We start from the raw sequence: 25315 nt of genomic DNA, 5'->3' as shown, positions 1-25315 counted from the left end.
GTATTCTTTTTTTTAACCTTATAGATGCAAGGTGTGGAAGAAGCCTCCGCCATACAGTGTTTCTTACATATTTTGTACGAATGTGAATCCTGAGTTTCGGGTAATTTACTGATCAGTACAAAGTGCACAGTAGAAATTAATGATTTATGCAGTATTATATGAACTAAAGGAATATATTATATAAAGTGGTGAAGGCAGAAGTTAACTGCATAATTTATTTATTTATTTTTATTTATTTTTTTCGGCATCACAGTTCATGAAACACCTACCGTATATACTCGTCTATAATTCTACCTCGTTTATAGGTCGACCCTGATTTTTGACCAAGAAATCATTAATTTATGATATGTCTCATTTATAGGTAGACGCAAATTTTTGAGGGTAATGGAACAACAAATTAGGGTAATAAAGCACCATATTTTATGGCATATAAAACTCATTTCAGAAAACCTTCACTAAAAACACTCTATGTCCTATAAACTGAGGGTCGCTGTGCCTGAAACACTTAGCGCCAAAGGCAAATTGTTTACCATTTATTATTATGACACTTTACACTGAAACGCGGGTAATTTCAGCAAAAAACATTGTACAGTGGTCCCTCGGTTAACGAACACAATTCGTTCCAGAAAGGCGTTTGTTAACCGAAAATTTCATAAACCGAATCCATTGTTTCAAAGGGTAATTGGTTCCAGCTCACCGAAAATTACATACAAACTAAAAATAAATGCAGGTGTGTATGTAGAAGGCTCCTGGTTGATGATGATGGGAATTAGAAGTGGGGGAGGAGGAGAAGAGAAGGAAGTGGGAGTGGGAAGAGAAGTCACCCCATGCTTCATGCCGCCATTTCACCCATAAAATTTTAAGTTCACTTGGTGTAATTCAAGATTATTTTCTTTAAATCAATACTGCACTGCATTATAGATTGTCAATATATAAAATAAATTTCAGAATGACCAATAATTGTACTGTAAAAATAGTATACTGTACATATGTTCAAGAGCATCTCAAGCAAGATGCTTCCTCCACTGAGCAGAGACACAAACTGACGCTATTCTGGGCAAGGTAGGTAGATAACAGGTAGCCTCACTCCCATGGGATCTACGCTAATGAAAATAAAAATGAAATTTTTATTTACGTATTTTTGAAGGCTTATGATGGTATTAAAAGTTGTACAATAAATGTATGGAATAGAGATTTTTTGTTTTATTTTAATTGGAGCCACTAATTAAATATATAAAATAAATAGAAATATCTTGCTTGCGACTGCTGGATTTCATCCAACGTCGCTGATTGGCTAGCGATGACATCACTTATTAAGCTCCGCCCACTGCGTTACATCAAACAGTAGAAGCGGGATATTTAAAATGGGAGGAAATGTATTGAATACTTTACAATTCAACCAGAGTTCCCGTTTTATTGTAAATTTCGTCAAACATTTTCTTATTGTATAATTTACATGGCAATATACACTGTATACAGTATTACATATTATTAAATATATATGTGATTAATAACATTTTATGCTAGTATATTTTGATTAGAGAAAGGATCTAAGATAATAATACCACAATATTACAAACGCATGAAGTGACATAAGGGGCGTGGCTTAGCGGTCTCGAGAGTAGAGTTGCCAATGAGTGAATTCCTATGGGCCTGCGTGAGGCTACCTGTTATCTACCTACCTTGCATTCAGGAGCCGGTGCAAGCCCAGTACTTGCCAACAGTGCATAACAGAGACGTTACCGATTGCCCAAGCAGCTAACGAGCCGGAATTTTGGTGAAGAGGATAAAAGAAAAGGAAACGTAATCAGAGACGTGACCGATTGCCTAAGCGGCTAATGAGCCGATCAGTGGTGAAAAGGCTAGAAGCAAAAAGCAATTATACGCCCTATTTTAGTGTCATCAGCAAATTTACTTAAGTTGCTGTCTAGGCCGATATCTATGTCGTTAATGTATATACACTGTACTGTAATAAATAATAATGGTCCTAGTACTGAGCCTTGGGGTAATTCACTTGTGACGTTACTTCAATCGGATTTAGTGCCGTTAATACTCACTCGCTCTTTTCTGTCCTGTACCCACGCACTAATCCATTTTAGAATATCTCCACCAATGCCATGAGCCTCCACTTTTCTTATTAGTCTTTCGTGTGGGACTCTGTCGAAGGCTTTACTAAAGTCAAGATATAGCGCATCATAGTTGTGCCCCTCGTCCACTGATTCGAAAACAGCTGAAAAGAATGTTAACAGATAAGTTAGACATGAAAGCCCGCTTGTGAAGCCATGTTGGGAATCATTGATCAACTTGTGCTTCTCCAGGTGATTTCGAATAGAGTTTGAAATTATTGCTTCCATTAATTTGTCGACAATTGATGTTAAGCTGAGTGGACTGTAGTTAGAGGATAGTGAGCTATCTCCCTTTTTGAAAATCGGTATTACATTCGCTATCCTCCAGGATTCTGATACTACACCCGTTTTTAAGGACAGGTTAAACAAATTTGCTAAGGGCAGTCAAATTTTGACTTCATTAAAATCAGCTAATTCAAATGATGGTAAGCTTTGTTAATTTGCCTCCAACAATCCGTGATGAAGAAGAGAATTTTGCACCTATCTTATCAATGACCATTTTGAATGGGTCGTGGGTGTAAAATTACTTGAATGTCATGATTATCTCTTCATCCATGGGCTGTAGGAGGGAGATAGTTCTATCATAGTACCACCTAAATGTTCAGGTCAGTGAACTGTAGGATGTTCTGGTGGTCTTGTGCATTGTCAATGAACATCTTAAACCCAAGTTCTGGTCTGCCAGGTATTTCTTGAATTCGTGCACAAAACGGTATGGAATCATTCCACAAACATCTTGGCAGTCACTTTGGCTCTCCTGTCTGTACATTAGAACACAGGGGGGTAGTGTTTATTCTTACCTTTGAGCTGCCAGGGATAGTCATGCCTAGGTTGGAGCCTTCACCACCAATGATTTGGAACATGATTCTTGTTCTCATCTCGGATCCACTCAGAGGCACTTTTTTCCCGTTCTGATCCTCAATCCACTTAAGACTTTCTCCGCTGTTAAAACAAGCTTAGGAGTAAGCTGCAATGTTGGAACATTAGCTTTTATGAACAGAAAACAACAGATTTTAGCCAGTAATTCCCATTAGTGGACTCCAGTAGCAGGATAAAAACATTCATATGCATGCTGGATCACAAGAAACTGATAACAGAACAAATCTTGCGAAGCAGAATTTACCCTTGATGGTTCCCATTAGTGGACAATAACATAGGATTGGAAGCCTATCCACCATGGGTAGGGATCCACAAATTGGAAGGTGTTCCAGCCTAATTCCTTTGTAGTGCCAAGAATATTCAAGTGCTGGAGTGGCCTGGGAACTCGCTGGACTTTGCACACTGTCAGTTGGTTGAAAATGTTCAAAGGAGGGCCACCAGACTGGTGCCTGCACTTCGGCACCTCAACTACCCTGAGAGATTGGAGCGCCTGAACTTGCCTAGCTTATACTACAGACGGGCAAGGGGTGACCTAGTTGAGGTGTATAAGCATCTCAGGGGGCACTACTCAGTTGAGTGTCCTTACTTGGAGCTGGCGGACGCTCGCCCCACAAGGGGTCACAGCTCAAGATTGAAGAAGCCGCAAGTCCAGAAAACTGTGAGGGCAAACTTTTTCAGAGTGGGAGTTGTGAAATCTTGGAACAATCTCCCAGAAAGTGTTGTGATGGCACCGAGTGTGAGCGGTCCGACTAATTACCCAAATGTAGCCAAATGTAGCCGGAATGAAGTCAAATAATAGTCCTAGATGAATAAATCAGACTGCCAATCACTTCTCGACTAGTATTTGGTGTCAGAAAATCACAAAAAATTGGAAAACTTACTTTAATCTGAGTTAATAGATCGCGTGCATGTACCGAGGGAGCGAGGAATTACCCAAATGTAGCCGCAATTAAGTCAAATGATGGTCGTACAAGAGTAATTCGGGCAGTGAATCACTTCTCAATTATTATTTGGGGTCATAAAGTAAAAAAAAATTGGTAAACTTAATTTAATCTGAGTTGTGTTGTGTTAGGTTAGGTTAGGTACATGCACTTGATCTATAAACTCAGATTAAATTAAGTTTACCAATTTTTTGTGACTTTGTGACACCAAATACCAGTCGAGAAGTGATTAGCAGTCTGATTTATTCATCTAGGACCATTATTTGACTTCATTCCGGCTATATTTGGCTACATTTGGGTAATTAGTCGGACCCAGTGTGAGCTCTTTCAAAACCAGACTTGACCAACACTGGAACAGGTTCAGGTACATTCAGGAGCCGGTGCATGCCCAGTACTTGCCAACAGTGCTTAACAGAGAATTGACAGATCACCCAAGCGGCTAACTAACCGATCAGTGGTGAAGAGGATAAAAGTAAAAAAAAATAATACAGTAATTAAAGTCCCCCCCCATGACAAGGAGGTAGCTAGGGTTTAGCGCTGTTACATTATCAATTGAGGCTCTGGTTTAATACGCTACAGTTTGGGGAACTGTAGATACATCCTCAATGAATAAGTCTCTCTCCCTCAGTTTAATTTTATACCACTTAGATTCTTCTTAAACACCCTCTCTTTCAGGGTCAGTTGGTACATCACAATTTAAGAATTACGATGATAGATGAAATTAAATTCACCTAAGTGTAAGAAATGCCTCTCAATTTATGTGTTTACAATTAAATAACTGTTATGTATTTGCAAATAAAAATAATCTGTGGTAAAGCTATTATGTTATCCCATTATAACAAGAGAAAACGGATGACGCCTGCTCCCTGGCGTAAGGTCACGAGTTAGGTGATACAGGTGCTAGTTGACTGTCAGGATCAGAGTGAAGGGCGTGGTTAGGGTCGTTAGGATGCTGGCTGTGCTTATCTTCGACCAACTGAACGATGTGGTTTATCTACGCTGTGATCACAAGTTTGTGGGACATGTACGCTCCATGGCCGCCTCTCAAGGGCTGCTGTCAGAGGCTGTTGTGGACCCAGACCAGGTGCTTTATGATGATGGCCATGTTGTTGTGGTTATATATTGGTTTATAAAGGATAATAGTGAACTCTGTAGTCCTCTAGCTTCTTGGGTTTTCAGATTATCATACGAGTAATTACCGGAATAGAAAAAAATATACCGGGTACTGTACCTATATTATTAAGGCTGGATATTTTTCCGGTTGTCACTTAGGCAGTTTTTTAAAATAACGCCAGGTGTTGATAGAATTGGACGAAACTTTGTGGAAACGTTATTTACAATCTATTAAATAGATAAATAGAAACGAGAAAGTACAGAACCTATTAGAACTTTACCTAACCAACCTAGGTAAATTTGTATGTTGCCATTCAACGAAATCTCGAAAATTTATCTTTGTAATCAATAGCTCAGACAATTCTAAGACACTTTTCTTCTATGACCTTTCCCTCGCAAATGACCTAAAAATTTCTTGACCTAACCTCTTCACCCTTGGGGCTCTTTCCCCCTGGACCCTTCCAGCATACATGTATATGTTATTTGCGAGGGAAACGTCATAGAAGAAAATTGTCTTAGAATTGTCTGAACTATTGATTACAAAGATAAATTCTCAAGTTTGGTGGGTGGCAACTTATACAATAATACCCCAACCTAATCTAAAGTAACCTACTTTACCCTGCCTAACTTACCAGAAAAACCTTTTAAAACAAACTTAACATCACTGAATTGGTTCTCGTTTCCATTTATCTATTTAATAGATGGTAATTAACGTTTCCACAAAGTTTCATCCAACTCCATTAATTCCTGGTGTTATTCTAAATTAAAACCTGCCTAACCAACAACAGCAAACATCCACAGCATATTATTAATGTGTTTTTGTAGCTCTTATGTAATCCTAGAAACTGGCTCGCTAATTTGAAGATTTCTGGGGATCATAGAAAATCTGTGGTTGTAGGATTTTAGAAATGGTACTTCTTAATGGGATTTGAGCACCTGAACCACACTATTGGTATTTTTCAACATAAATTTTATTGAACAACTTTGATAAATTTTTACTATTGGACACCATGGGAATTTTAAGAATTTTAACTTTGTAATCAATAGTTTAGACAATTTTAAGGCATTTTTCTTTTATTAAATTTTTATCGCAAATGACCTTACCTAACTTCCTAACTCTGCATATATACTGAAAGTTGTTTGCGAGGGAAATGTCATAGAAGAAAAGTGTCTTAGAATTGTTAAAATTACTGTACCTATAAAATTCCTGATTCCCGTGTTGTCCGAAAGTCAAATAATATTACAACTTTTTCCATACCTCAAGAAAACCACAAATCTGTAATATTCATTAACAGTATTGTAGGTTAAGTTGGAACTTTGCAGAATTTGGTAATACAGTAGACTGGAATCCTGATTTGTGAGAAGGAGCCATTTTAGGAAAAATTTCTTCAGAAGAAAAATTACTCTTACCGCTTGAATATCTCCCCCTGCCACTACAAAAAAAACCACTACTGAAGAATTATAACAAGATTATAACCTTTTGATTTGGTAAAGTGTACGAGACGGTTAGCACCTGAACTCGTTAAGGGCCTATATATTTTGTTCATATTTTCCACAGTTGTTCTTTGGATGATATTAAATGATAAAATTGATACAGTAACTTTATTTTGATTACTGTATAAGTATTTTTTCTTTTTCTCTATTGCTATCATAAATCACTTGTAGTAGGCAGAGCATCAAGGATGAGGGAAATTGCAAGGTAAATACCTGGCGGAAAACTGATCATAAGACACACTAGGTGCTCTGTATATTAAAAACATTATTATTTACTGTAAATATTCCAGAAAAAACCCCTGGCCTGTTGGTGCGTATTGTCATCCGATTATGAACATAAATTCTGATTCTGATATTGCTTAAATTGTTAATAAATGACGGAGCCTAATATCGGGGGTTTTGCTCCCTTTAGTAGAATCCTGTATACCCTTGATTTTTTTTTATAGCCTTCACTATCCAGAGTAGCATTGGTTAATAAGTTAACTGTATATTCGTATACTTATTGCTCTTCCACAAGGAGGAGGACTGAAGGAGAAGCCATATTGTTTTTCAATGGCATCCTTATCATGTTGTGTTTGGTATAATACAGTATCACAAGTTATCTGTGCTTGTGGAGGATGCAGACCATCCCCAAGAGATCATTTGTCAACATTAACTAGTTGGCAAGGTGTGCAAGTATTAAAAATGCAGCAGAGAACTCACAGTGAAGATGAAATATGTGTTTCAGTGCCTTAACTGATCATACACAACTATCACATCCATTAAAAAACATAAAACTACATCACTTTAAGATAGTTGCTTCCATTGGTGCCAGATATCAACATTCTTTCTGCCTAATACTGTATGCTGGGGTGTCTGGCTGGCTAGGAAGTTGGGTAAGGTTAGGTTGGTCAGGTTCTATTAGGTTCTGTGCATTCTCGTTTCCATTTTTGTGTTTAGTAGCATGGAAATAGTATCTCCAGACTTTTTTTTTCATTTCTATAAATTATTTTTGGTGATAACCATTTCCTTCACTTTTACCTTTGTTTCCCTAGTTTTTGTTAAGAGTAAATAATGTCTGTGCTTACAAGGACACCATTTTTGCTCTCCTTTTGACAATAAGGTGAAGTAACAAAGTAATACCCTAAGCTACCTAACCAAACATAAAATAATGCACTTCCTCCCAGGATAGGTTAAGTAGGTTTGTTTGGTTTATCTTATTTATAATAATCAACTAAGATCAAAAGTGGCAGAGTAGTCAGGGTAGTGTATCAGCCTTCTCACTGATAGGGGCAAGTGGTGAACCAACTATAAATAATGTTAACATAGTGCATGCTTTAGTTTTAAGTAATACTACTAACCCAGAGAGAACAACTGCTCTAGAATCACAGTCTTCAAAAAGGAGTCCTAGAAACACGACTAATCAAGTGCTGGTACACAAATGCCAGAAGTCTGGTTAATAAGACTGATGTATGGAGCATATATGCAGACACAGAACAGCTAGAGTACTATACATCATTGTAATTAGCGAGTCCTGGGGTTGAGCAGATGTGACACAGGGTGAATTATATTTACCGGGTTATCACCCACTGTTCAGAAAAAGACACGGCCACAAGACTTGGTGGAGTACTACTACAAGTATATGTCAAGGAGCACCAAATAGCAACCATTAATGACAACTAAATGAAATGAGATCATTTGAATTTATTTGGTGCGATTTGATAGCTCAAAACAAAAGCAAGCTGACAGTAGGTATGTGCTATAGGGCTGACTCAGCACTCAGAGCACAAGCCCTCATCATGGGAGACTGGGTGAATCTTACCACACAAGCTGAGGGAGAAGAATTCCTTGATATCATCCACTCCTCACACAACACATGTCAGAACCCACGAGGAAAGACCACATTCTAAATTTAGTCTTGACGGCTGAGGAGGCTATGGTGGACGAGGTCCATGTCGGGTAGACACTAACTCCAACCAGTGACCACTACATACTAAGATGGAATACAGTCTTTAATATTCAAGAGAAAATATTTGAGGAGGAATACAGTACATAATTATGACTTCAACCATGGAGACTACCAGGTCATGAGGGACAAACTACAGAGAGAATTAACTGAGAGGATGTTGTTACAGAGCAGGCAGACAGACAAATCAATGCAAAACTTCATGGAAATTCTTGAGTTAGCAGTAGAGGAATGTTTACCCAGGAAAACAAAAGAGAAGAGGGAATAACACCAAGCGAATGAGTCACAGGTCTAGGGAAGCCTGCAAGAAAAAATACCAGATGTAGAAGAAATACCGGAACACAGGGCACCATGCAGATTATGTTGTCTGGTATACAAAAGAGCCTTAAATGTGTCCAATCAGGAAATTAGATCAGCCAAATGGCATTTTGAGATGAAATTAGCCCAAAAGTCAAAAGAAAACCAAGGATACTGTCGGCCCTCTAAAGGATGAAAACAATGTGGACTTGGAGGATGGCAAACAGCTGATACTTTAAATGAATACAGTAAACCCTTGTTATTCTTGAGGGTTAGGTTCTAAGGAATGGCCGAGAATTGGCCAAACCGCTAATAGCAACTTATACTACCTTAGTGCACTACTGTATACCTATACTGTGTATGAGAAACAAAGTCACCAATCCTACTCTCCTTTGTATGTAGAAGTTTGGAGCTTGATGAAGTGGACTGTACAGTAGGATGAAATCTGGTTAGTGAAGCATAGGGAGATCATCAGGATCACTGTTGGAAGAGGGTGATGGAGTAGTGGTTGGTGGAGAAGCAGGTGGTGGAGAGGCATGTGATGGGGAGGTGGGTGGTGGGGAGGTGGGTGGTGGGGAGCTGGGTGGTGTAGCGGTGGCAGCAGTTGAACGAGTAGGTGAGGGAGACGAATCAGCTGGGTGAGTGGCTGGTTCTTTCTTGAAAAACATCGTGATTGGGAGTAGTTTTTTCTTGGCTTTGAGATCTTTAAACATTTCCTGATAGGGAACCAATACCTGGTTGATTTCTCCGAAGATCTTAAGGCTGCGTTCCATGAAAGGGTCTTGGTCAATAATGAAATCAGTTGCCACCTTTACATGTCGAAATAATTCACCAAAATTGTTCAAGCTCCAATCTTCTTGTTGCAATTCCACAATTTCTTCCTCTTCATCATCCTCAGCACTTTTTACCAACCCTTCCAAATCCTCTTCTCTCAGTTCCTCTCCATGCCCATCAATCAGTTCTTCTGTCTTCAGTGCCATGTCCGCAAACCCCTCACCACCCAAATGACGTGCAACACTCACAATGTCATTCACATTCTTTCCTATGGATGGAAATCCCTGAAAGTTATTCACACACTTAGACCATAAGGTGTGCCAACAAGCATTCACTGTCTCTGGTTTGAGTTCATTGAATGATTCACTGATGTTGGTAATGCACTCCGCAATATTGTACTTCTTCCAACACTTGCTAACATCAAGGTCAGGGTCTGCGTCCATGGCACTACGAATAAGACCAAAAGAACAGCGTGTATAATATGCCTTGAAGGTACGTATTACACCCTGATCAAGAGGTCAGATAAGAGCAGTGGTGTTAGGGGGTAGGAACACCACCTCTACATCTGGATAGCTAAACTGTAAACCTTCTGGGTGGCCTGGTGCATTGTCTATCAATAATAACACCTTCAATTCCATCTTTTTGGAAGCAAAGTACAGTACTTTTCCACTTCTGTAATGAAGCATTTATGGAACCAGTCCAGGAATGCTTGCACAGTTACCCGTGCCTTTTTGTTGCACTGCCAAAACACTGGCAAAAGGTTCTTGTTTTTACCCTTTAAAGTCCTAGGGTTTGCCGAGTGGTAAAGTAAGCCAGACCTAATCATGTGGCCAGCTGTACTGCCACAGAAGATAGACCTGATTCATTGGCATTAATAACTGGCTCTGGTCTATGGCCTTTCTCCTCTAGTATTTTCTTTAATTTTGGGGAAATGCATCTGCAGCTGTGTGGTCAGCTGATGTGGCCTTCCCAGTCAGCTTCATATAATGGAGAGAGAATCTTTTCATAAAATTCTTGAATCAACCTTTATTGTCACTAAAACTTGGTTCAGTCACTGCATTAGCCCCTTCACCACCCATTGACTCGTAAAAATGAGCATAAAGATTCTTAGCTTTTTCAATAATCACGTTGCTGTCGATCGGTACATTTTTGTGGTGCTGGTCCTTAATCCAAATGTTCAGTGCTTTTTCTCATTTTGCTATGTTCTTTTCACGAACAACATGCACCACTTTAGCACTTGCACGAGCACTCGCTTGAACTGAATCACGAATTGCTTGTTCATTCTTCCTTATGTATCTCACTGTGGATTTGTTCACTCCAAACAACCGGCCAGCTGTGGCAGCACTCATCCCATCCTTTAACTTGTATAATAATAACTTTCTTTGTCAGGGTCATCACTGACTTCTGTCTATTACACTTCACTCCTCAAACATTACTAGCACTGACACTAGGCAGTCTTTTAGGGGCCATTTTCACTCGGAAACACTGAAGTTATGAGAGTACAACATGAGATGCTGCATCACAGGCAATGGTTGAACATGAACAGAGGGAGAGGAAACGTTGTGGGTGAGTGGGGTGACTCGTTGTACTGTGGGAGAAGGTTGCAAGCTCACCACCATTTGCTTTCCGCGAATCGTTGAAATTGTGAGACGCAAACCCGCGAATCAGAAGGGTTTACTGTACTTTGCATCAGTATTCACACAAGAGATAATGGATAACATGCCAGTCCCTAAGAAAATGTATGCCTCAGGTGTGGAAAATGAAATAAGAGATATAGCAATTACAGACGATATCATCAAAAGAAAAGTAACCGGCTTGAAAGAATTCAAAACCCCTGTAGTGGAGGGAACTATGACTCTTATTCAGGAAATCCTTGGATCAAGGTAAAGTGCCTAGGGACTGGAAATTATCCAACATATACAAGAAGGATAGGAAAAGCGCAGCAGAAAACTACAGGCCAATCAGCCTAATTTCACTTACAGTACTGTACTGTATATGCAAACCATTTGAGAAAATTCTGATGGAAGTTATCATCCAACACTTGACCAGTCTTATCAATGCATTACAACACATTTTCATGGAAATAAATCCTGTCTGACAAACTTACTCACGTTCCTTTCAAGTTTAATAGGTAACAGAAAATATGGACCATGGCTCACCAGTGGATGTGTTGTACCTGTACTGTACATAGATTTCTCGAAGGCATTTGACAAAATATCACATGCACGACTACCCTCTAAGGTCCAGGCACATGGCATCACAAGCAAAATTTTGATGTGGATTGAGAACTGGCTTGAAGACAGGCAACAAAGAGTGGTAATAAATGAAGTACAATCTGAATGCAAAAAGGTTCTCAGTGAGTACCACAAGGCTTTATCCTTGGACCCACCATGTTTGTAATATACACATGAATGACAAAGATGAAAATATTTTGAGTCAAATTAGATAATCTCTCACCAATCACATTTCAGGATGCAATCATTCTGCCAAATTCTAAAACAGATATGCTAGGCCTCACCATTTCCTCTAATATGTCATGGAAGCCACACATCCACAACATTGCTAAAGTTGCCTCCCAAAAGCTGGGAATGCTGCACAGATGCCATAGCTACTTCACTCCTGAGCAGTTGCTTCAAGATTATAAGGGATTTATTCGTCCTAACTTGGAGTACTGCTCTCATATCTGGGATGGCTCTTCTTCTGTCCAACTGTTAGATAGGGTGGAATAAAAGGCATTTCGTCTTATTAACTCTCCTCCTTTAGTTGATAATCTTTCTTCCCTTTCTCTTCGCCACAATGTTGCTTCACACTCTCTCTTTTACGGGTACTTTAATGGGCAATGTTCAGTGGATTTGGCATCCTGTGTACCGCCGGCAAGGCTGTGGGCTCGGTAACACTCGTTTTTTTGGCGGTGCCCACCGTTTCTGTGTGGATGTCGGTCATACTGGAATAACCCGTTATAGTACATCCTTCTTTCCTCACACTGCCAAACTGTGGAAGGCTCTGCCTTCTACTGTGTTTCCATACTCATACAATCTGTCTCACTTCAAAAAGCTGGTTTTCCAGCTTCTTCGTAGTGATTAATTAATCTTTTTCTTTTCTATTTATAATTTCTTTTACTCTTATCTTTTCGCTCCCCAGGCCCCGTTGTGGGTCGATGACCTGTGCCCAGGTAGGTTATTCCCCATAAAAAAAACAAGCTTGCCGATGTCATAAAGATATTTGGAAAGGTAGCAAATCAAGATGATGTTACAACAATGCAGAAAGACCTGAATGAGCTGTTCAAATGGTCTCGAGACTGGCAAATGCTTTTTAACATAATGAAATGCAAGACCCCATACATAGGATACAACAACCTTGAGCACTACTATTCTGTTAATGCTTTCCTGGATACTGTCGAGAAGGAGAAAGATCTTGGTGTTGTGATAGATCATTCACTGAAGACAGCGCAACTGCTGCCTCAGCAGTGAAGAAAGCAAATTGAGATTTGGGATTGATAAAGCTTACCTTTTAGTATAAAGATTGGAAATTGATTTACATCTTACTGGCGTAACTATATTCCGTCAATCAGTGTTGGTCTCTGTGCCATGTGACACTCCTGTGCATCCTTAGTTTTAAATTTTGCTTTGCTAATTGCTAGATGAATTCTCTGTGTTATGGGTGCTCTTCATCAGCTTGGCAAACTATTCATTGTGTCTTTGAAAATGAAGCTGCTGCTATTGACATTTTTAAGGTTCATGGTATTCTACCAACTTCTGTGGAGTGCGCAAAGTGAGGTTCATACTGTCACTATCGTCAAAGTAAGAACCTTTAGTTTTGTACTAAAAGATGGAAACTCAGCAAGACAAAGAAATCTCCTCACTGTGGCATCTATGTTTCTGTATTTAAGGGCACTTGCTTGGTTATAATATCTACAAGTAGTATCATTTATCCTCCAACACCTGGTAATTAAGTTAAGATATGGTTAGATTGGGTTAGGTTAGGTTAGATTTTGGTTGGTTTGGTATATTTTTTCATGTTTTTACCCCACAATTTCCCTCTACTTAAAAACCCTGTGCATTTTGTGCAACAAAATTGTTGGTAGTTGGTGAGGGTGGTCCATATCTCCATAATGGTTCATTTACAATGAAAATGAAAGTCAGATTTAGATTAAAACAACGAATTACACTAGAAAAATTTATTTTTGTTACGAGTTTCCATGGTATACAATTTCCCAATCTTTGCCAAAGTTGCTCCTTCTCCTCAAATCTGTTGGTACTGTACTGTATATAAAATTTACAAAATTACTGTACATACTGTTTTATTTTATTTTTACATAACTTGTAACATTGTGTTAATAAAGACCTACAATTACAGGTTGCACAGCTGGATCCCAACATAGTAGTGCAATTGTTCTCACCTCTGGTCACCTCTCAGCGCATCATGACGACACAGTTCAACAACCCCTACACCTCCGTGTCCTGCCAAGACGGAACCACTGTTGTATTTAAAGAGGTTTGTGTTCTCTTGGTTAAATTAATTAAGTTTTTGTTTCAGTACTGTATGTTATATTGGATGTCCTGTATATGTATATATATATATATATATATATATATATATATATATATATATATATATATATATATATATATATATATATATATATATATATATATATATATATATATATATATATATATATATAATCAACACCTCAACCCGCCAGGATTCGAACCTACGGCCCACAAGCCTATGACTGTGACCGGGGAACGCTAACCACTGGACCACCAGGATACTAAAAGCAGTCCTAGACTTTGTTATATTTCACACAAAGCCTGTTCAACGAGCTTATGGCGCCGTGAACCTCTAATGGGGTAAAACGTTACTCTGACCAGAAAAATTCCAAAGTGCCTCTGGCCCCAAGGATTTTGGATAAGGGATTGCCAACATTTTATATATATATATATATATATATATATATATATATATATATATATATATATATATATATATATATATATATATATATATATATATATATATATATATATATATATATATATATATATATATATATATATATATATATATATATATATATATATATATATATATATATATATATATATATATATATATATTGGTAAAATTTACAGTACATGTACTGTACTTATAATACAGGAAGTTTCATTTCCTGTATTTTGTCATTTTATTTCTTTTGTCTTAAATTCAGTGATTTTATATGATATGCCGTAGTGGGATTTTAAACATTGTTTTGTAAATACGGTCTGCACACAACATGTGTTCCGACTTACATACAAATCCGACAGACGAACGTCCTCAGGAACAGAACCTGTTGGTAACCCTGGGACCCCCTGTACAGTACTTATAATATTGTATGGAACAGAATTTGGAGTTCTGAATCAGTTGAATGTTGTCATAATTACTGTTGAAGATGACATGATAACTTGCAATTAACTTCATTATGTTGTGTTTCAGTATGCTGGGTATTTGTTTGTTGGTGTTGGTCATCAGGAAGAATCTCATCTACAGCGAATTATTAGCATAACTATACGCATTGTGCAGCTGATTGTTGGTCCTTGTGTTACAACGTGAGTGGTTCAAGATTTCTTACTGTATTATGTAGAATTCTTTTAAATTATAGCCACAATATTTTACTCTTTTTAAGTAATTAGTTTCAGACAATTTAGCTCAATTTAGCAGAAATTTTGATTTAATGAACAGGGGTGGCTTGAATTAGTTTGTTAAATCGAGAAAATACTGTACTGTATAAGGTGTATATCTTGCTCTTATAGAATAAATAGGGTTAAGTGGACTTTTCTCATATAAATTCTATATTAAAATAATATGTGTACATTATATTCAAGTTAAATATATTAACTTTAGTATAAACTGTTTTGTCTTTTGTTGAGATGCGATGTGCTATTAACAGATCCAGGAGAGCACAGAAGATTTGGAGGATATAACCATCATATAGTCTGCCTTTCGGTCCATGTTCAGACAAATGGTTTCTTCACATTCATTAACTTTCTGTTTGGTGCATGGCAGCCAACTTTTACTCTATATAGTATACAGCAGGCACAGGCAATCCATGGCCTGAACCGTGTCTTTGTGCGGCCTGGAGCGTGATTGAGAAATTCTATTTAATATGGCCTGCAGTTCAGGTAGATGCATCCAGCTTGTAGTGAGTAAAGCATTTTTTATTAAAAGAATAATCTTCACACATAATTCGTCACTGTTTCATCACCTAACAGTGAAATAAGTATAAATAGTCAACAATATAAGCATTTTAACTTCTGTGAATTTACGGGGCAAGTTTGACATGGTCTGTTTGATGGATTAACTGCTCTGTGGCAGTGGGTCACTTGGTAATTAGCTAAGGTTAGGTAAGCCCAGGTGGGGTCATGGGTGGTGGTCACACGGGTCAAAGGTAAAGGTCTCTTCCTTGGTGACAGACTGTCTCTCTCCATAGTACCTCATAATTCATGCCTGGCTGTCTGTTCTATCTATTTTTATCTATTTATTCTTGTCTGATTAGGTCTCCATGGGCTCTAACTGTAGGAAAAATCAACATATTTACAGACTGCTTCATTCATCTTTTGTTAAATGCCAAGAAACATTAACACATTACAGTACTTTAAAAATTATTATGATGGATTTGTTTCAAAAATGGGAAAAAGACTGATTGTAAACTAAAAATATTATAAGGTGGACGTGACGATAAACTGTATCATTGTCTGCGCAATTACAACACAGTGGTCCCTCAGTTAACGAACACAATTCGTTCCAGAAGGTTGTTTGTTAACCGAAAATTTCATTAACCGAAACCATTGTTTCAATAGGATTTTGGGTAATTAGTTCCAGCTCACCGAAAATTACATACAAAGTAAAAATAAATGCAGTAAGGTACACTTACTTTGAGGTGTGTATGTAGAAGGCTCCTGGTTGATGATGATGGAAATTAGAAGTGGGGGTGGAGGAAAAGGGAGAAGAGAAGGAAGTGGGGGTGGAAGAGAAATTACCCCATGCTTCATGCCGTCATTTTAAGTTCACTAGGTGTAATTCAAGATTATTTTCTTTAAATCAACACTGCACTGCACTATATATTGTCAATATGTAAAATAAATTTCAGAATGACCAATAATTGTAATGTAAAAACATAAAAATAGTTTATGTTCAAGAGAGCCACAAGCAAGATGTTACCTCCACTGACCAGAGATGCAAACTGACGCCTTGCTGGGTGAGTCAAGTGGCTGATTGGCGCACCAAAAGATAGTTTCCTGTACTGCAATTATGTTAAATAAGTGTTAAAATTACTAAAAAATTTAATATAAAACTTGGAAAATTATTGAATAGTACAACCTTCTTGATATTTACTCAAATGGGAACGAATTTAAGCCCTAGAACCGATTACTGTATTGGCGGACTAATATTCCAGCTAGTGAGCAAGCGAAAACATGTTGACATGATTTCGTAAAAATTTCGTTAACAGAATTTTTGTTCGTTAACCAAATTGAAGATTCTTATGGAAGGTAATTCGTTAACCAAAATTTTATTAACCGAGGCGTTCGTTAACCGAGGGATCACTGTATTAACATTACTTTTGGGTTAGGTAGGATACCTAAATCATAATGCGACCCATGACTGAGGAAAGGTTGCCCATGCCTGGTATACAGTATAAGATATTAATACTGTACATGATTTATGAGCCGTCCCTGTTGGTTTCTGTCAAGGATCAGCTATTGGGAAAGAATAATGCAAGTTTACTAGTAAGTCATTCTTGTCAGAACAAGCACACTTTAGCTATTGATTTCTCTTCTAATTATGGAGAACTGAAGGGGGAAGGGATGCCATCTTTTATTGTTATTGTAACTATGACACTTACATGGTTAGGTTTAATGACTATTGTGTAGGAAAGATTTGGCAGATGTCACCTTGAACTGAGTGTGAGAATTACCAAACTTAATACAATACTAACTGTACAAGATAACAACATTGGAATATCCTCTGCGCATATCTTGGTAAACAACTTATACTTCCTTTCCCTTTTACAGTCTGAAGAAGAGTGATGAGAAGAGTAGCTTGCTTGACAATTTACTAGAAGCGTGGCAAACTTTATATGCAAAAGAGCAAAGTTATTTGGTTGAAGCAGTTGAACGGCTGGTTGTTAATGCTGAACTCTCTGCTGCAGCAGTCAAGGCTCTTGCAGCTGTGGTTGACAAACTGAAGTCTGCTAAGGACCTCACTCCATGCCATGCTCTCTTTTTTGTCAGAAATAAGTTATTGGCATTGTACTCGAGGTAAGATTTTTTATGAAATAGTATTGAATTTATAAATTTTAGAGTAATGAATTGTTTTCATTATTTTATTTGATCATTGAATATGAATATCTTTAATGAATGAATGGCATATATTATTTTGAAAAAAAATAGAACAGTAATAAGAATGTAGAAAAATTCAGATATATTTTAAGGAAATTGTAGTAACCATTAAGTAAAGTTTATAGAGAGGAATAGAGCAAGTCATAGTGAGCCCTGGGTTTGGTGAGTGAGACAGTGTTGCAGAGAATCCATAGATGAGATGAAGTTTCTTAGTATTGCAAATGGACTTTAGTGTTTATAGAGTTAGGATTAAAATAGGTTAGAGTGAGAAATAAGGATAGATAGAGTGAGAAACAAAATTTAATAAAGTGAGAAAATAAAGTTGGTTAGTGAAAAATGTGAATGGATTGAGTGAGATGTAGAATTGAAAAAAACTTAGAGTGAGAAATAAAGAAAACAAATGAGATACTGTACAATATTTTCATGGCTGACAAAATGAGAAAAAAGGAAATACAGTATAATAAGTCCTCCCTTAACGTCGTTTTGGTACTACGTTGCTAAACTTTAAAGACCAATAATTCGTTTAATGTCCCGGATACTTGTACTATGTCATTTTGCGTCGTCTCGGACTACTTTCTACGGCGCATCACCCTCTCTCGTGTGGCTGTGCTAAGCTCTCTCGGCTCAGTGCACTATCCTCACTCGCGGACGTCACAGCGTCCCCGAGCCAGTCTTTGTTACGACTTCACATTATTCGTGTGTGCTTAAGTGCTTTTGCTCTAAAACTGTACTCTAACCATTCAAAATGGCTTCCAACTGTCCATCAAGTGCTAGTGATGCTAGTGTAGTGAAGAGGCAACATAAGACCATTACCCTGGCTACGAAAATGATTGTACAGTATTAACCCGTTTTGAAAAGGGGGAACGTGCTATGGACATAGCCGCTGTGCTTGGTCTAACCCCCACAACGGTGCGTACTATCCGAACTAACACTGACAAGATTAAGGTTAGTGCTGGAAGTGGTTCTTCTCTGAGTGTTACTAAGACAACTTGTACTAGAAGCACTGTGATAGAAAAGGTGGAAAAGATGCTGACTATGTGGATGGAGGACCAGAATCAATGCAATGCGCCTGTGAGCCTTATGGTTATCCAGCATAAAGCCAAGTCCCTGTTTGACGACTTAAAGGCAGAAGAAGGTGAAAGATCAAAGAAAGAGACCTTTACGGCCAGCTGAGGCTAGTTTCAACAATTTAAGCTTCGTTATAACTTCCACAACATAAAGATGACTGGTGAGGCTGCCAGTTCAGATACGGTTGCTGCCAAGACATTCCCGCCAGAATTCAAACAGATTATCCAGGAAGGAGGCTACTCATCGAAGCAAGTCTTCAATGTGGATGAGACTGGTCACTTTTGGAAGAGGATGCCTTAGAAGACCTATATCTCCAAGGAGGAGAAAAGAGCACTAGGTTTTAAAGTGGCAAAAGACCGCTTGACGCTGCTGCTTGGCACGAACGCTGCCGATAACTTCAAGCTGAAACCTATCCTGATTTCTCGCGCTGCCAACCCACGGGCCTTGAAAGGTTACTCTAAGGATCATCTTCCTGTGATCTACAAGGCAAACAAGAAGGCATGGATAACCAGGCGCCATATTTAGCCAGTGGTTAAATGTGTACGCCGTCCTTGCAATGAAGAAATACTGTGCCAAGGAGAACCTTGACTTCAAAATTCTTCTGATACTTGACAATGCTCCAGCTCATCCTCCCAATCTCGACGACTTGCATGACAATGTAAAAGTTGTATTCCTGCCTCCCAACATGACAGCACTGATGCAGCCTATGGACCAAGGCATTATCGCTGCATTCAAGGTGTATTATTTACGGCGTACCATAGCCCAGCTTCTAAAGGCTACTGACGGAGAAAATAAACCTACGATCCGAGAACATTGGCAATTGACAACATTGGCAAGACATGGGAAGAAGTTTTAGAAAGTTGCCTGAATGGTGTGTGGAGTAAATTATGGCCCAAGTGTGTCAACAGTTTTATGGGATTCACGGACTTAGTCCCAGCAGTGAATAGGGATATCCTCAGCTTGGCTAGACAGGCAGGCTTTGATGAGCTGGAATCAGAAGATATTGAGCAAGTCCTGGCATCCCATACAGAAGAACTCACCAATGAAGATCTGCAACGGTTAGCAGAACACAGTCCCGTTGAAAATGAAGACGACGAAGAACCTCAACGAACGCTAATTACGGAGAGGATGGCAGAAGCGTTCAACATGATCCAGCAAGATATGCAAACAGAGTACGTAGCTCAAAGATTCAACGCAGCATTGATGACAGTCTTGGTTGTTACACTGAGATCTATAAGGAGAAGAAGAGTAGCACCAAGCAGTCAACACTGGATTCATTTTTTCGTCGCGGGACGGCACCAGCAGCAGCATATACACAACAGCCAGCAGCCGAGGAGGAGCAAACAACAATGGAAGGGGAGCAAACATCAAGGGAGGAGGAGCAAGCAGCGATGGAGGAACCCCAGTCAGAACAGCAGAAGGAGGAGGTAGCCGCAGAGTCTCAGTGACTAGCCACCCTCCTCCGCTCCCACCCTCTTCCTCCCCTCCCGCCATCCGCCTCCCCTCCCGCCATCCACCTCTCCGCTCCCACCCGCCTCCTCCGTTCCCGCCATCCGCCTCCTCTGCTTCACTACCCACCAGACACCTCCACCCATCGGAGAGTACCTATGCAAACTTAGTACTGTACAGTACTTGTAGTTGTATATGCATGCACTATTTTCGGTATACAGTATGTAATATATTTTATGGAGCAAAGGGAGGCTGGGGAACGTAACTCCCATATTTTATCTATTTCTTATGGGGAAAATTTATTCGCTTAATGTTGTTTCGTATAACGTCGCATTTTCAGGAACTTAGCCCCGACGCTAAGCGAGGACTTACTGTACTAACATAAATTGATTGTGAGAATTAAAATAACTGTAAAGAAAATATTTGAATAAGGATGTTAGAAGTAGCTGTATGAATAGGAAGGATGAAGGTATGTTAGAAGGAGAGAGTGAGGGAGTATATGCATTGTACATTTATTGAGTGATATAGGAAGTACTCTATGTATTGCAGAGTAAGGATTTGTGTGAGTTGAGTTGCTATGTAGAAAAATGGTCTGTAGGACATAGAAGTATGTTACATGATTTTGTGGGGGAAATGTGGATTAACTTTTTTGTCAAATTGCTTTTATTGTGAAGGCAGAATGGCATTATTTGAGGTTGCCTGCATTCAATTTTATTTCCCGCAGTCGAAGTGCTCAAGAACTTAGCGCATCTGATGTGCTCTTTCTGAACCTGCTTGTGGAGGCGAGCCAAGTGAAAAGTAGTGATTATATGGAAGATATCAGCCCTAAGAATATTGCTGAGATTCCCGATGAGAAGAAGGAAGATGATGGTATTGAGTTGGACACAAGTGACTCTGGGGAATTTTACAGCATCCCCAACACACCCTCTCTTGGCAGACATAACAGTCATGGTGAAGGTTAGTTCCATGATGCAATTAAAAACTTTTGCTAAACTTCTATACAATTCTTTTAAATACTGCATCCAGTTACACAGAGATATTATTTGGCAAGCTTTATGGAACTGCAGATGATACTCAGGTAGTTGAGTCATCACCACTGTAAATACTCTTCAACATGTGGTGATGAAAACTTTCAGTTGACTGTCCTTTCTGTCTTTATGTTTAATACTAATATTCCTCTGATATTTGTGTATGGTGGGTTAAGAGATAGAGAATTTTCAACATAAGAGGAGGGTATTGCAGGTGACAGTGGTGGATGATGTGTATAAAAGTAAACGAGAAAGAATTACTACAAAAAGCAGAAACACACCATATACATTTACTCTTATCCTTGATTTTTTCATAAATAAAAAAAAAGTAAAAATAAATTTGGTTTAACAATATGTAAAAAAAAACTTTCATTAGCTTATTGTCCTTGAAAAATCTTTTGGACTACAGGGTACTTCATTTTGAAGTCAACTGCTAGAACACACTAAGTTGTCTAACCATTGTTTTATAGTATTTGATAAGTTGTTACCTTATGAATAACAAGGCTTAAGTAGATGGAGAGTATGTATTTTATGGTGTTAGTAATCATGGTAAGGAAGGAGGCTGTCACTTTCACTCGGGATATTTTTTTTTTCCAGAATCATTGATCATTTTTTTTAAATGGGAGCAAGTTGTAGGATAGCCTTTTTTTATAAGAGGCAATAGGTGTTTAGATATCTACTCAAGTTTTATGATACTTAGCTGCTTTTTAATAAGGGAAGGCATGATTTAAGATAACCAGTGTTTTACAACAGGAGTGAGTAAATTATACAATAAGCACTCTTCTACAAGAGGCCAGGGAAGTGAGTTTAAGATAGCTACTGTTTACAGGGAAGGGGGGAACAAGTTTCTGTTTATCCCTCTTTATTGCTAACTTGGATGATAAAATGCACTAGGGTTTTCAATAAGTTAGACATTTGAAAGTAATGTTATGGGAACCTTTTATAAGGCACTCTATTCCCTCACACATATTGGCCTCTTTTCAACTGTATCCAGATGTTAAGGATCTACTTGTCATGGCCAGTGTGCTCATTCATTTAGTCCATGATTGTTTGAGACAAGTAGTGATAAAATCAAGCTTGAATTTAGGCCAAGGTAAAAGGAGTAGGTGAAATTTATACTTAGACAATTTTGACCTCTTATGATTTATCCTAAATATTTTTCTTCAGAAGAGCCAGAAGGAAAGATTCGAAGTTGTGTTTTATTACTTCGCACTGAGATGTGTCAGCTGACTCCCCACCTTGTGCATTATGAAACACTATCTGATGGTCTCTCTCTGGTCATTGTCTCTGAGGTATGAGAAAGCAGATTTTAAACTTAAATATATTTTTGTAAATAAGTTTCTGATAAAGGTGTCACACTCTGAAAATATTGTATCTATAGTAGCTGAAGACCCATGGACTCATCTCCAAAATGCTAAACACATTTATTGTTATATAAATGTGTGCTTTATCTCGTCATTTTCCAATATATGCATTAATCTTATACAGTACAGATTTTCTATAAAAAAATATAATAATATATATATACAGTATATATACTGCCTTAAAAAAATTTTTTAGTGATCGTGTCAGTGCCTGCATTACAACAGTACATTGTCTCACTTGTTGAAATGTGAGGTCTCCCAAAATGTTTTGGAAGACCTTGTACAGTATATCAACAATGCTTGCATACTTTTTAAATGCAAGCCTTCATGTGATTGCCATAAAAATCTCTTAGGCAGTGTGTACACATATTCATTTTTTAAAAACTCTCAATATATGGAGCTCCGGACCATAATTTGCTAAATACCAAAATTGAAAATGGCGGAAAATGCTCAGGTGGAAGTGTGTGACATACAATAATAGTCTTTTCAGAGGACTCTCACCCACATGTACAGGTTCCCAATTGGCTCTCTGACTTACCCAAGGGACAGAAGAGAGTTTGGGGAATGCAGTGCAATACATAACACATTTCAGCAATATATGGCTCTTGGCAGGTTGAGGTCCAGAGCTCCTCATATTTTCCTTGAATATTCATCACAGCTTCAAAAGATACACCTTTGTAATTGAGGTTAATTTAGTGACTGTATTATCAAAGTAAAATTTCAGGACTTGCTTAAGAAATTATGTACTACAGTAGAAGTCCAAAAATCCGGACTGCTTGGGGATTGGGTCGGTCCGGATTTTCGGATTTTCCGGATTCTCAGGCAGTACTTTTAAAATTCAAATTTAATGAAGAATAAAGAAGAAATGAACAGGTACATTTTGATAGTTTATTCATTTGCAAATATAGCATGCTTCATTTATCAAAACGAGCAGTTTTAATGAAAAAGCTGTGAATTCTAAATTTTATTCTTTGCCTTTTATATATCATAAATTGTAGACTTTCCAATGTCGTATGTTTCCATTAGAACAGTATTGCTCACACCACGATCTAGTTTCTTAATTATTTCAAGTTTGTCACTCAATTTCAATGTGTTCTTTCTCTTCACACAACGAAGTTTATCTACTTTAGGAGCCATTATTATGGGCTTGTACAGTACTCTGTAAATGGAAAGAGTAGGACTCAAAATATTGTTATATTACAATGGTATTCTATTCATACTGTGCTTGATATAATGCATTCACGGAAATGTAATATTTTTGCTGAACGTACGTATTACAGTGGAAAGTGGGATAAAATCGTGATGAAAACAATGACTTTCGCTTTCTTTCGTTCAAAAGATGTTACCGTAATCGCTTTTCGAATGGTTTTCAGTTCAAAAACTGTTGTATTACAATAATATTCTATCCTAATTGACTTGAATAAATACTACGATACCATATTTCTGAATATTTTCATTAAAATCCATCAAAATCATTTTCCTTGTCATCGTCTGCAGCACCAAACAGCTTCTCCCAGTCCTCTCTTTGAACAGGGCTAGAGGGTACGTGTTTTTCGAATCGTTTTCAGTTAAAAAACTATTACATCACTCGTCTATTTTACCTAAACTGCGCCTGAATGAATATATTCTCGGAGATAAATAGTAGTTTTGTGGAAACGTGACGTATTTCAATGTAAAATAGGATAAAATACATGACGAAAACAAAAGACTTTACCTAAGCTTCCGATGTTCTTGAGATGTTACTCGTTTTTTTAATAGTTTTCGGTTAAAATTCTGATATATTACAATGATATTCTATTCATACTGTGCTTGATATAATACATTCACGGAAATGTAATATTTTTCCTGAAATTATACATAATGTATTTCAATAATATTCCCTCCTAATTGACTTGAATAAATACTTGAATGGAAATATACAATATTTTTTGTTGAAACCACCCGGTTTCAGTGTAAAGTGTCGTAATAGGTAAAACAATTTGCCTTTTCAGTACTGTGTTTCAGTGCATGGCTAGCCCTGCTTATAGGACGAGCTGCTTTTATGGTTTGTTGTTCCATTACCCTCAAAAAACGTGGGTGGAACTATAAACGAGAATATCATAAATTAAATCGATTTCTGTCAAAAAATCAGGGTCGACTGATAACGAGGGGGGTTATAGACGAGTATATACGTGTATGTTGTCACAGTTTGATTGCCCATTTAAAGTGGCGCACCACGCGGGTCATGCGCTTGTTGTCGCTGTGCAGTTGTGGCGCCACGCATGCCATTACGCACAAATGCCCGCTAAAAAAAAAATCGTTTTTGAAAAGTCCTGGATTTCGGTGGTCAGGATTTCTGGCATCCTAGATTTTTGACCTTTTACTGTAAGTACATGTGCACTCCAGTTTTACAATAAGCGTCATTGGCTTTTATTATTACGATGAAGTATGGTGTGTGCATGTAAATGGATGAAAATAAA

At 38.0% G+C, this 25315-nt stretch overlaps 1 protein-coding gene across 1 annotated transcript; it reads left to right on the top strand.

Annotated features, from left to right (window-relative positions):
• Nucleotides 1-4795: 4795 nt before the first annotated feature.
• LOC121854914 lies at nucleotides 4796-22784 on the top strand (the record flags this gene model as incomplete). Its single annotated transcript, XM_042349726.1, is given in 6 exon segments — nucleotides 4796-5027; nucleotides 13923-14060; nucleotides 15045-15157; nucleotides 17621-17866; nucleotides 21189-21421; nucleotides 22663-22784. Coding segments are annotated over 6 exon segments (987 nt in total), but the record flags the coding sequence as incomplete, so codon positions are not given.
• Between the last annotated feature and the right edge of the window lie 2531 nt (nucleotides 22785-25315).

Source organism: Homarus americanus, unplaced genomic scaffold (assembly GCF_018991925.1).
Source record: "Homarus americanus isolate GMGI-L3 unplaced genomic scaffold, GMGI_Hamer_2.0 scaffold16716, whole genome shotgun sequence".
Classification (NCBI taxonomy): domain Eukaryota; kingdom Metazoa; phylum Arthropoda; class Malacostraca; order Decapoda; family Nephropidae; genus Homarus; species Homarus americanus.
This window is presented reverse-complemented; position numbering and strand designations above follow the sequence as displayed.